The 14311-nt window shown below is 40.6% G+C and overlaps 1 protein-coding gene across 1 annotated transcript in view; it reads right to left on the bottom strand.

Annotated features, from left to right (window-relative positions):
• Positions 1 to 401: 401 nt before the first annotated feature.
• The window catches only part of CCDC39 (coiled-coil domain containing 39), a 57181-nt gene continuing 43271 nt past the window's right edge, over positions 402 to 14311 (bottom strand). The window contains exons 16-20 of the mRNA XM_044291363.1: positions 13912 to 14018; positions 11216 to 11356; positions 9285 to 9464; positions 6195 to 6277; positions 402 to 687 (exon numbers count right to left, since the gene is read on the bottom strand). Of these exons, the coding sequence (XP_044147298.1) occupies positions 534 to 687; positions 6195 to 6277; positions 9285 to 9464; positions 11216 to 11356; positions 13912 to 14018 (665 nt within the window). The 3' untranslated portion in view covers positions 402 to 533. The remainder of the gene's footprint in view (positions 688 to 6194; positions 6278 to 9284; positions 9465 to 11215; positions 11357 to 13911; positions 14019 to 14311) is intronic.

The raw sequence follows: 14311 nt of genomic DNA, 5'->3' as shown, positions 1-14311 counted from the left end.
TATATATATACATTTTCTCAGCAAGGCGAGGACATTATTATTTATGTGAAAGCGCCATTAATTCCATGGTGCTGTACAGCAAGAAGGGGTTACAAATACATAAAATAAAAATACAATAAACAAGAAACTATTAACAGACTGGTCCAGAGGTAGAGAGAACCCTGTCCACAAAAGCTTACAATCTACAAGGGAAGAGGGAATAACACAGTAGGTTAGGGTAAAAGCTGCTCATATGAACATGGGGCTAACACAGCCGCCAAGTGCATATACAACAGGTCAGCCAGTTTCATAGGTACAAATCTGCTGACAGATGCCTTTTAAACCCGCTATTTACAGCCCTTCTACACTTTTGGTATGAAAAAGATTCATTGGATAACTACTTTAAAGCCATAAGATGCATATAGTTTTTTTTTTTAATCGAGAAGGTTTTAAAATATAACTTGTCTCCCTTCATTAATTGGTCGTCAATGCCACAGTACACGCTTAAATCAATAAGAGTAAACAATCTGGAAACAATTATTTTTCATAGCATGCTACTTTGAACTTCTTTGGGTGCTCCCTCTACTTGATGCCTTAGAGCTGCGAGCTGATGATGCAGTTGATGGAGGAGAGGCCATAGGAAGACCAAGTTCGACTACGTTTACTCTTGATGGAAGAGAGCTTGTCGAAAGTTTAGAAGAAGTTGATCTAAAATAATGAGAATAAAAAACTTCAATGCATGCATATATTACCGCAGCTCACTCTGAATAGCTAACATAAAAAAGGGAGTCTGCTGGCTACGTTCTGCCTATGGTTAATGCCAGTATAGGATAGTTGTGCAAGTATAACTGTCTTTGAATAGAGGCTCAATCACTGGTAATGGAAAATCATTTTCTCTTTGGTTCATAGGGAAATACAGGAGAGACCACTGGGATAGCTCCTGCCACTAGGGGGTGTATACCAAGTAAAAAAGTGTTCACGCCTCCTACCAGCTATACTTTTCCCACAGGGACTAAGCTAAATCAGTGTGTGCAAATTCAAGAACCCAGAGGAGAAGACAACTGTCTCCAACAGGAAGAACAAAGGCCAACCAGAACACGGTAGAAGGGTGGGAGCTGTCTCCTCCAATGAACAGAAGAGAAAAGGATTTTACAGTAGGTAACAAAAATAAATTTCTCATTGGTGCAATTGGGGGACACAGGAGAGACCATGGGATGTTCCAAAGTAGTCTCCAGGCGGAAAGAATAAAAACGTTTACATAGTACTCTGTGGATGGCCCCACACTGCTAGTGCTTAGGTGGTCATGAGACTGGGCACTGAACACTTTTAATTTTAGTTGCAACGAGAGACCATGAGGTCCACGTCCAGTTGATGAAGCTCCCACCCTCTGAACTCTATTCGCTCCCTGTTGGCGATCCCGTTGTCCACGCATGGGATGTGAATGGCTGACAGGGCTGAGACATTGTCGAGTTATATTTGCAGTAAAAAGGGTCTGTGCTCTGCATGTGTCAGGGATGTATATAGATCCAATAAAGACCACTTGCTACCCAAAACATCTATGTACATCCCTGACCCTTTTTCAGCAAATTTGGCTCCCACATGATTTAGCCTGATCCAGGAACTAACGGCTACGCAGCACGTGACAAATTACCAATACTCTGCCTACACCAGTGTTGTGCCTGGTCGCAGAACCAAGCAAAGTAATTATACTGCGACTCAAACCTCTATCTTGCCTCCTATAGTCCTTCACAGAGCACATTGTTCCTTTTGTTCTTTAGACTTGTCAGTCTGGACTATTTTCAGCACTCCCATACATTTGAATGGAGGGCTGCCGTGCACGGCCCGGTATGCTCTTGTTCATTTCGGAGCTCTATTCTAGAGATAGGTGTGGGTCCCTTAGGTGGGATCTGCAGCTGACATTGCTGGCATATCCTAGTGATATGCCACCAATGTTTAAGGTGAGACAACCCCTTTAATGCAAAAATCCATCACCAATTAGGCTCAGCAACTCAGTACATAAAAGCATTGCTCTTCAGACCAAACACCAGAATATGCAAGTAATAAGAGATCTTATTGACATGTAGACCTTACAGAAAATGGTAATGAGACTGAACAACAGCCTAAAGCCTGTTGAGCCCACATGTCACAGAATAGTATATAGATTTTGCCAACATATATCCGTCCCCATCCCTCATGGTTCCTACAATCGAATTACACTCTACAAGGCACATGCATGCGATAGCAAAAGGAAACTATTAAATGATCAGTCTTTTTTGCAGCAAGGAAGAAAAATGGTTTAGCCTTAGGAAACACAAACAGGGAGAGCATACAAACTTCATGCAGTACCCTTGGTCAAATTCAGAAATCTAGAGCTGCAAAGTAACACTGCTAACCACTGAGCCACCATGGTGCTTATACAGATATGATCAGAATCTAAGACTAGAGAGGGCACATGTTCTCATACAGAATAGTTGAACATAGGGAAAAGTTTGGCTAGTCTAAAAAAAAAAAAAACACAATCTGCTATTTCATGTAGATCAGGCATGCTCAACCTGCGGCCCTCCAGCTGTTGTAAAACTACAACTCCCACCATGCCCTTCTGTAGGCTGATAGCTATAGGCTGTCCGGGAAAGATGGGAGTTGTAGTTTTGCAACAGCTGGAGGGCCGCAGGTTGAGCATGCCTGATGTAGATGATGGATTCAGGATTTGATATAAACCATGTGGATTCATCCGGTCTTGTGCCCACAGTTCAGCTAAGTTGTGGTGTAAGGGTCCATTCACACGTCCGAAAAATGGGTCCGCATCTGTTCCGCAATTTTGCGGAACAGGTGCAGACCCATTCATTTTCAATGGGGCCGGAATGTGCTGTCCCCATTTGCATTTGCGGATCCGCACTTCCGTTCCGCAAAAAAATAGAACATGTCCTATTCTTGTCCTCAATTGCAGACAAGAAAAGGCATTTTCTATGAGAGTGCCGGTGATGTGTGGTCCGCAAAATGTGGAAAGCACACAGTCAGTGTCCGTGTGCTGCGGATCCGCAAAACACATACAGACGTGTGAATGGACCCTAATAGTGTGGTCAATGTTTTCCTGACATGCATTACCCTGGGAATGTGTTTATATGCCACAGGCTAACTGAATATTTCTTGATGACCATATGCCATATTCTAAGGACCGCTTTACAGCAAGGACTGATTCTTAAAACCTGACTTTAACCGCCTCCCGACCGCCTAACGCAGGGATGCGTCCTACGGGCAGTCGGTTTGTTCCTCATAGACGCATATACGCGTCATCTCGCGAGACACGAGATTTCCTGTGAACGGGCACTCACAGGAGCGCTCGTTCACAGGATCGCAAGGTAAACGAGTTGATCTACAGCCTGCCAGCGGCGATCATTCGCTGGAAGGCTGTAGATGCGATTTTTTTTTTTTAAACCCCAAAAAGGTATATTAGACGCTGTTTTGTTAACAGCGTCTAATATACCTGCTACCTGGTCCTCTGGTGGTGCCTTTTGCTTGGATCGACCACCAGAGGACACAGGCAGCTCTGTAAGTAGCACCAATCACCACACTACACTACAACCCCCCTGTCACTTATTAACCCCTGATCACCCCCCTGTAAGGCTCCATTCAGACTTCCGTATGTGTTTTACGGATCCACGGATCCAGAAAAACACGGACACCGCGGATCCGCAAAACACAGACACCGGCAATGTGCTTTCTGCATTTTGCCGATCCGCACATTGCCAGAACTATATAGAAAATGCCTTTTCTTGTCTGCAATTGCGGACAAGAATAGGACATGTTCTATAGGCTCTACAAAAAATGCAGTGTTCGCCCGATCAGGCCTGATCTTGTGTGCACACTTGCGTTCAGTCCGCCCCACCGCAGTGACGGAATTATTATTTTTTCTGATCACTGCAAAAACACAGTGAAATCGCTGCAGCGCTATAAAGATGACTTTTGAGGGGTATGGCGAGTTCATAGAAGATTATTTTTTTTGGGCACAAGTTAGCGGAAATTGATTTTTATTTTTATTTTTTTCCTTACAAAGTCTCATAATCCACTAACTTGTGACAAAAAATAAAATCTCAAAATGAACTCACCATACCCCTCACAGAATCCAAATGCGTAAAAATTTTTAGACATTTATATTCCAGACTTCTTCTAACGCTTTAGGGCGCCTAAAATGCCAGGGAAGTATAAATACCCCACATGTGACCCCATTTTGGAAATAAGACACCCCAAGGTATTTCGTGAGGGGCATGGCGAGTTCATGTAAAATATTTTTTTTTTTGTCACAAGTTAGTGGAATATGAGACTTTGTAAGAGAAAAAAATAAAATAAAATAAATCTTTTTCTGCTAACTTGTGCCAAAAAAATATATATTCTAGGAACTCGCCATGCCCCTCACGGAATACCTTGGGGTGTCTTCTTTCCAAAATGGGGTCACTTGTGGGGTATTTATACTGCCCTGGTATTTTAGGGGCCCTAAATTCGTGAGAAGTAGTTCGGAATCCAAATGCGTAAAAAATGCACTAGTACGGCGATACCACATGTGTGACACTTTTTTGCAGCCTAGGGGCCGAAAGTCCAACGAGTACCTTTAGGCCTCACAGGGTTGCTCACAATTTAGCCCCGCGCAAAATGCCAGAACAGTAAACACACCCCACAAATGACCCCATTTCGGAAAGTAGACACCCCAAGGTATTCGCTGAGGGGCATATTGAGTCCATGAAAGATTGAACTTTTTGTCCCAAGTTAGCGGAAAGGGAGACTTTGTGAGAAAAAAAAAACATTTCCGCTAACTTGTGCCAAAAAAAAAAAAAAAAACAACTTCTATGAACTCGCCATGCCCCTCACGGAATACCTTGGGGTGTCTTCTTTCCAAAATGGGGTCACATGTGGGGTATTTATACTGCCCTGGCATTTTAGGGGCCCTAAAGCGTGAGAGGTAGTTTGGAATCCAAATGCGTAAAAAATGCCCTGTGAAATCCTAAAAGTACTCATTGGAATTTGGGCCCCTTTGCGCACCTAGGCTGCAAAAAAGTGTCACACATGTGGTATCGCCCTGCTCAGGAGAAGTAGGGAAATGTGTTTTGGGGTGTATTTTTACATATACCCATGCTGGGTGAGAGAAATATCTCTGTAAAATGACAACTTTGTATAAAAAAAAAATGGGAAAAGTTGTCTTTTACAGAGATATTTCTCTCACCCAGCATGGGTATATGTAAAAATACACCCCAAAACACATTGCTCTATTTCTTCTGAGTATGGTGATACCACATGTGTGACACTTTTTTGCAGCCTAGGTGCGCAAAGGGGCCCAAATTCCAATGAGTACTTTTAGGATTTCACAGGGCATTTTTACGCATTTAGATTCCAAACTACTTCTCATGCTTTAGGGCCCCTAAAATGTAAGGGGAGTATAAATACCCCACATGTGACCCCATTTTGGAAAGAAGACACCCCAAGGTATTCCGTGAGGGGTATGGTGAGTTTGTGTAAAATTAAATTTTTTGTCACAAGTTAGTGGAATATAAGACTTTGTAAGAAAAAAAAATATATCTTTTTCCGCTAACTTGTGACAAAAAATAAAAACTTCCATGAACTCACTATGCCCATCAGCGAATACCTTAAGGTGTCTACTTTTTTTCGAAATGGGGTCATTTGTGGGATGTTTCTACTGTCTGGGCATTGTAGAACCTCAGGAAACATGACAGGTGCTCAGAAAGTCAAAGTGCGTAAATACATTTTTTTGCACCATTGTTTGTACATAGTTTGTAAACGCTATAACTTTTACCCAAACCAATAAATATACACTTATTGCATTTTTTTTTTATCAAAGACATGTAGAACAATACATTTTGAGAAAAATGTATATAGAAATGTAGTTTTATTTGAAAAATTTCGGTAAATTTCGATTAATATAAAAAAAAGTTAAAATGTCAGCAGCAATGAAATGCCACCAAATGAAAGCTCTATTAGTGAGAAGAAAAGGAGGTAAAATTAATTTGGGTGGTAAGTTGTATGACCGAGCAATAAACCGTGAAAGTAGTGTAGTGCAGAATTGTAAAAAGTGGTCTGGTCATTAAGGGGGTTTAAGCTAGGGGAGCTGAGGTGGTTAATTCACATTCAAGTAAAATAAATACATTTACCAATCCAAGCCATAGCAAGGAGAGGGTCCAGAAAGAAGGAATTCACCATTAACTTACCTGACAGATAATACTGAACTTCGTGAGGAACTCGATCTTGAGCTTCCTGGTGTTGAAGTCCCGGTTGGTATTTGTAAACCAAACTGAAATAAAGAGTTGGTGGGATAACTTTATTTTTTATCTAAGTAGCTTAATGAGGCTTTTTTTTGCACAAGTTGTATTTTTTTAATAGTACCATTTGGAGCTACAGGACATATTATTTATTGAATAACATTTATTAACTCTTTCGGGGGAGGGGGGGTTACCAACAGGGCAGCCTTAAGGATTATTTTTTGCCAGATGAGTTGACATGTCATTAGTTGAGAGAATGTCATTATAACACATTACCTTTATGTGCACAACAAAAGCTTAACAATATTAGTTTTTATGTTGCCATATTCTGAGCTGTAACTTTTGTATTTTTTTTACGAACAGATTTGCCTTAGGGCTTATTTTTTGCCAGACGAGTTGACATTTTTACAGGTATCATTTTGAGTCACATTTGGCACATTTGGCTGATTTTTAGGAGCTGGGATATAAAAACAGCAATTTTACCATTTTTGGTTTTTAGTTTTTACGGTGTTCACTAAATGTGTGTATGTTTTCATTTTTTTCACATAATAAAGCATTTTACAGGGGGAAATGGTTTTCTGTATTTTTTTTTTTTTATATTTCAGTCCCACTTGGACTTAAAGCTTTATAGCTTGCATATTGCACTGCAATACATTTGTGTTGTAGTGTATTTTATCTGTCACTAGAAGGATCTTATAGGCATATGTACACAGCAGATCCAGGGGCCATACTTCCTCCCTCTGTTTAACCACATACAGTTGCAAGAAAAAGTATGTGAACCCTTTGGAATGATATGGATTTCTGCACAAATTGGTCATAAAATGTGATCTGATCTTCATCTAAGTCACAACAATAGACAATCACAGTCTGCTTAAACTAATAACACACAACATTTTTTATGTTACCATGTTTTTATTGAACACACCATGTAAACATTCACAGTGCAGGTGGAAAAAGTATGTGAACCCCTAGACTAATGACATCTCCAAGAGCTAATTGGAGTGAGGTGTCAGCCAACTGGAGTCCATTAAATTAGATGAGATTGGAGGTGTTCGTTACAGCTGCCCTGCCCTATAAAAAAAAAACAAAAAAAAACACACACCAGTTCTGGGTTTGCTTTTCACAAGAACCATTGCCTGATGTGAATGATGCCTCGCACAAAAGAGCTCTCAGAAGACCTACGATTAAGAATTGTTGACTTGCATAAAGCTAGAAAGGGTTATAAAAGTATCTCCAAAAGCCTTGCTGTTATCAGTCCACGATAGGACAAATTGTCTATAAATGGAGAAAGTTCAGCATTGCTGCTACTCTCCCTAGGAGTGGCTGTCCTGTAAAGATAACTGCAAGAGCACAGCGCAGACTGCTCAATGAGGTGAAGAAGAATCCTAGAGTGTCAGCTAAAGACTTACAAAAGTGTCTGGCATATGCTAACATACCTGTTAGCGAATCTACGATATGTAAAACACTAAACAAGAATGGATTTCATGGGAGGATACCACAGAGGAAGCCACTGCTGTCCAAAAAAAACATTGCTGCATGTTTACAGTTTGCACAAGAGCACCTGGATGTTCCACAGCAGTACTGGCAAAATATTCTTTGGACAGATGAAACCAAAGTTGAGCTGTTTGGAAGAAACACACAACACTATGTTTGGAGAAAGAGGCACAGCACACCAACATCAAAACCTCATCCCAACTGTGAAGTATGGTGGTAGGGGCATCACAGTTTGGGGCTGCTTTGCTACGTCAGGGCTTGGATGGATTTCTATCATCGAAGGAAAAATGAATTCCCAAGTTTATCAAGACATTTTGCAGGCCAACTTAAGGCCATCTGTCCACCAGCTGAAGCTCAACAGAAGATGGGTGTTGCAACAGGACAACGACCCAAAGCATAGAAGTAAATCAACAACAGAATGGCTTAAACAGAAGAAAAAAGCCTTCTGGAGTGGCCCAGTCAGAGTCCTGACCTCAACCCGATTGAGATGCTGTGGTATGACCTCAAGTAGGCTATTCACACCAGACATCCCAAGAATATTGCTGAACTGAAACAGTTCTGTAAAGAGGAATGGTCAAGAATTACTCATGACCGTTGTGCACGTCTGATCTGCAACTACAGGAAACGTTTGGTTTAAGTTATTGCTGCCAAAGGAGGTTCAACTAGTTATTAAATCCAAGGGTTCACATACCTTTTCCACCTGCACTGTGAATGTTTACATGGTGTTTTCAATAAAAACATGGTAACATTTATTTTTTTGTGTTATTAGTTTAAGCAGACTGCGATTGTCTATTGTTGTGACTTAAATGAAGATCCGATCACATTTTATGACCAATTTCTGCAGAAATACATATCATTCCAAAGGGTTCACATACTTTTTCTTGCAACTGTAGATGCTGCACTCGCTACTGACTGCATCCTGGCCGTTGCAGCAGGAGCCCGGCTGTGTATTACAGCCATGTCCTCCTGCTGATTGTGTGAGTGCACTGATCAGAAAGGGTAATACTCAAAAAATGTTATGGCACGCAGGCATGACAGTATAACCACAATTCGGTTAAAAGGGTTTTCCCGTGTTTAATATTGATGACTTCTCCTCAGAAAAGATCATCAATTTCAGACCAGTGTTTACTTAAATGGAACTGAGCTGCATCTAGGCCATGTGATCAATGAACATGTCATCACAGGATTAGAAAGAGACTGGAGTGCCAGCTTCCAGCCCTGATCCAGGTCTTGGATATGATCCCCCTGGACGTCATCTTCAAGTATAATCTTTTGTTCATCGAGATCCAATGTGTGATTGTACAAGTTCCATTTTTTTTTTTTTTGAGCAGTGCAGTATGACGCTGGCCCCCTTAAGACTCCTGCCAGCGCCATAGTAGTATGCAATTTGGTAACATAGCCCCCTAAATTAGAGGACTTCCAGAAACAAGTATGGATGTTTTTGTTTATCTTCCTAATAGAGAAATGTTTCTCATTTATTCATCTTGTATGATGAAATATCTATTTGATATTACAAGCACAGTTGTTTCACAAAGACCTACAGACCTGCTGAAAGTACATCTGTAAGGGTAAGTTGAGCTCTGGGTGTTCATCCACTGCTTGGGCCAACATCTTGTTAATAGATTTGTTGAAGTCTCGCAGCTCACGAACTTTAATATCACGTTCATCTTGGCTTTCATCTTTGCTTTTCTTTGCCGAGCGAATTTCTCTTACCAGCTTGGAACACTGTAAAATTAAATACGTCAGCAAAAATGATTTGACTTCCATTGAGTTCTGTGTTTAGCATTTTGTGCCAGGGAGCCGATTTTTAGCCCCCTGTCATCTCTGTAAAGGCTATGTACACCTTTGGGGACAATTTTTTTTAATTATTGGCTTGTACTTATTTTTGGCTAAAAAATTTTTTTGCACTTGGTCTTTTTTCACTACATAACGGAGATGCTGTAGTAGCAACCTGTGGATTTTCTGTCTTTTCCGTCATCTGAGGAGCAGACAGAGTTCTTATACATTATACTCTCTAACATTATAAACACTCATCAAAGCTCAATCCTTACCTTACGCTGGGTTCACACCTAGGTGTACTCTGTTGCGCTCTGTATGCGCAATTGTATCGGGCGTTTACATACGCGGCTCCGGAAACAAGCAAACGCCCATTGTCGTGTGTTCCCGGAAGTCTATGTGCGGGAACACGCGACATTACGCCCCAAAGAAGCTCATGTACTTCTTGGGGCGTAGGGCGTTTTACAGCGCATTTATACGTGCTGTAAAATGCTCAGGTGAGAACCATTCCCATAGGGAATCATTGGTTCTTGCCTGTTGAGCGTTTTACAGCGCGCTGTAAAACGCTCAGGTGTGAACCCAGCCTTACTGATAAGAATGTGGCCTAAAAATAAGTGTTTATGACCTCTTAGTTGATAGAGAAGAAGGTTATTAGATGATCGCCAAAAAGTGAAAGTACACAGTTAGAAAAACAGTTAACCCTTTGTGACAGAATGGCTCAATATTTTTAATAAAAGCCAATAGAAAATATGATTTTTAGCCAAAAATGAGTGAAATGCAATCAAACAAAAATTTCCTCCAAAGGTGTACATAGCCTTAATGGCTTATCGTTATACAGCACAGTCTGCCAATACATTTAGTAGTGTAAAAGGACGTATACTGTATTTAAAGCTTGGCAGCGAGAAGAGTAAAAGGAGCACTTCAGGCACACTGGAGCAGATTTACTAATCCCATAGATGGAGTATACTCAGGCAGACTACACATGCGGCAAATTTATCTCAGGTTGGATGATATATTTGGTGCATGCCTAGACACTTTTGTCTAACTTTAATTTGCAACAGAAATTTATGCCAGATTTGTGGAGCAAAATGTTGAATATTAGAACACATCCTTTCCTGATAAAGCACACCTCTTTTCTGAGCTAGGCGCACATCATTTCTCTAAACCTAGATGTGCCACATTTAGTGCCCCCACATTAGTAAATGTGGGTCGTGCAGTTCTAGAGAGAAACAGTGAATTGCACACACACCCTGCTCCGTAGACGAAATACAGTGTAATAATTTAGCTTTTAATGTTCTCATTAATACATATTACAGATATGCTACACTTTAAATCTGTAGCATATACAGTCTAGGTGAGTCAAAGGTGGAGCTTCCCTGTAATAGTTGTACTATAAGAGGTACATTCAATACCGTCAGTTATTTGCTGCAATTACACGCTTTTGAAAATAGCTCGTCAATGCAGCATCAAGTAATCCTTTTATATCGCCGCATCACATGAAGAACCATTTGTATGTTTTAGTTGGGAAGATTAAGGCATTTTCTAAAGATTGCTGTAAAATTACTAAGGGAAAAGATTACAGGTTTGAGCCTTTGTGAACATAAAATCACTTGAAACAAAACTGATCCTTACAAGAAATCACATCTCTGTTCTGTACAGAGCATAACACATGTATCTCCTGCACAATTGCAGATATTAACCTGTTTCATGACTCTGTCCAACTTGGTCTTTTGATCCTCTGTCTCTTTGTTAAGCTGTGTAATGCAGGGAAGCATTTCATTCACCTTCTCCTGGTACGACGCTTCCTCTTTCATCATGCTATCAAAGGTGTTTTTCATAATCTGGAATAAAGTAACAGTTTCTTTAAAGATCATATAGAGCCTGTTGTCATAGCCTTCAAAGTCTGGTTTGTCTTTCAACATTAAGAAGACGTTTTATCGGTAAGTGTGTCTGTACAGCAGGATACAACGCTAATGGGTAATGCCGACAGGTATCATTTATAAAACTTCAATATTAATATTTTGCCGTCTTGTATGTGAACACTTGACAAATAAAGCTGCCAGACATTTGCTGGGAGGTTTAAGACTATAACCAAACAGTTCTCACAATTAATGTGCTTGCCTATTTTTTTTATATTCTTTCCTATACAACAGTTTTATTGATAAATTAGCAGACCCACACTAATAAAACTTCTGTTTAGGTCGCTACCCATCTTGGCATTATACGCCGTTGTGGTACCCATCCTAATTCTTCATAGTGCCTCCTTTCACTTTCATCTCTCATTTAATTCAAGTAATTATGTCACAAAGTAGTGAAAGACACTGTAATCATAGTGCTGTCACATGTTTTCATGAAATCACAGTTTATTAGGTGCAGTGTGAGCTGAGCTCTGTATGAGTCCGGAGTCCTCTCAATGATGGTTGAAGGTTCTCGAGTACTCATGAGCTGCAGGCTTCCCCGACCACCCACCCTCACTTACCACTGAATGACCGCTTTCTCCCTGTGAAATCACAGTTTATTAGGTGCAGTGTGAGCTGAGCTCTGTATGAGTCAGGAGTCCTCTCAATGATGTTTGTAGGCTCTTGAGTACTCATGAGCTGTAGGCTTCCCCGACCACCCACCCTCACTTACCACTGAATGACAGCTTTCTCCCACTTACCACTGAATGACAGCTTTCTCCCTGTGAAATCAGTTTATTAGTGCAATGTGAGCTCAGCTCTGTATGAGTCAGGAGTCCTCTCAATGATGTTTGTAGGCTCTTGAGTACTCATGAGCTGCAGGCTTCCCCAACCACCCAGCATCACTTACCACTGAATGACAGCTTTTATCCTGTGAACAGGGAGAAAGCTTTCAGTCAGTGGTGCAGTAGGTGAGGGTGGGTGGTCGGGGAAGCTCCAGAAGACAGGAAAGCTGTTGCTCAAGAATATGACAACAAGTGACACACCACTATAGTTGATGTCCATCACTACTTTATGCTGCCCTGGGAGTTGCTTTTACACTTATATACTGTAATGCATTATAGGAGCTCAGCTAATGCTAGATAAGAGTATAATGTTGCTTTCCAACAGCAACTTCAAGAAGTCGTAATGCAGCTATGGACCGTAATAATAAAGGCTGTAATGCTTCTTTCACACTAGCGTTAAAATCATTCAGCAGGCTGTGCCAGCATAGATGGATACTACCTTTACCTGCCGGAGCCCATTGACTGTAACCCCTTAGTGACCACTTTTTACTGACGTAAACAAAGAGGGTTTTAGCTAAACATCTTGCTTTAATCAAATCATTACATGTACCCAAAATGGTGCATTAAAAACTATAACTTGTCCTGCAAAAAATAAGACCTCATACAAGTACATTGATGAAAAAAAAGTTACAGCTCTTGGAATGCGATTTTTTTTAAAATGTGTGTGGTCAACTAAGGGGCTAATGGGATCCAGCATGAGCACTGGGATTCAGACGGACAAAAACCTGTGCAAGCACCAGTATTTGTCTATCTGAATCAAGGCTCCCCACCTGGTCCCATTATAGTCAATGGGGCCTGGAGGTGCTCCAGCCTATTCCAGCTATGCTGGATACAATGAACTCCAGCAGGCTGTTCATCTGCTGAAACAACCTGCTTGATGGTTTTAGCGCTACGTTAAAACTAGCCTAACTAATGATCAGAATGGTTTAAAGGGGTTTTCCTGAGGTCGTAAAAGGTTTGACCAAGAGGAAGACATGGTAAAAAATTGCAATAAACCCTATACTCACCTGTTAAAGTGCTCTGGTGGTCCTCGCCAGTCATTTTCTACTTTGCTGCAGTGATGATATACCCATTTACCCATGTACCCACTGCAGCCAGTCAATCAGCGGTCCATTAGCTGTATAACGCTGAGGCCAGTGATTGGCTGCACAGGTCAAAGTAATGTTAGAAACAAAGACCAGCAGCAGAGCTAGAGCAGAAGGGGATTTAACAAGTGAATTGTTGTTGTTGTTGGTTTATGTCATTTCATTCATGTTGCTCAAATTGTTTAAGATGTCATAAAACCCCTTTAGGGAACCTGTACTCGAGTGTGGATTTCCAAACACAGGTTCCGCATGGATTTTTGTGCTGATTTCTCTGCATTTCAAAACACAAAACTGCACATGTTACTAGCCAATTCTGTTGCAGTTTTACCCCAATATCACCTTTTGCATCACAAAGGGTGAAATCTGCATGGAAAACAATTGACATGCTGCAGGTTTCAAAATTGACATGGCAGGTCAATTTACACCTGGAAAATATACGAAAAATGTTTGAGTCAAATCTCATTCACTTTGCTGAAACTGTATTACACTGCAGATTTTCTGCATGAAAACCTGTGCATAATCCGCAATGTGTGCAGGTAGCCTTAAAGTATCGCCAAAAAACTCTTACCTGCATGTCTTCCTGGATCTCTTTTATCTGTCTCCTCTTGTACCTATACTTGTCCTCAGCTGCTTTCTTTTTCTCTTCTAATTGACTCTTTTCTTCATACTCTTCACCTACGGTTAAGTTTAACATGCATGTAGTAAGTATTTAAAGGGAATGTGTTATCAGAAAATTATGTAGTGTTTAAATCATGTTTTTATGTTAAACATACTTTAAAGAATTTTTTTAAGTTATTTTTAATTTTCTATGTCAATATCTATATATAAGAATAAAAAAATATATAAAATCCTGCAGTTTTTGCACTGGCCACTAAGAATAATAATAGGCACCACTACTTGGTCTGTACAGATCACTTGACCGCAGTTAGAGGCAGGGTTAGAATGATTGATAGATACACATAAAATGC

Source organism: Bufo gargarizans, chromosome 4 (genome assembly GCF_014858855.1).
Source record: "Bufo gargarizans isolate SCDJY-AF-19 chromosome 4, ASM1485885v1, whole genome shotgun sequence".
Lineage (NCBI taxonomy): Eukaryota > Metazoa > Chordata > Amphibia > Anura > Bufonidae > Bufo > Bufo gargarizans.
The sequence above is the reverse complement of the archived record's forward strand: the minus strand, read 5'-3'. Positions and strand labels throughout refer to the sequence as shown.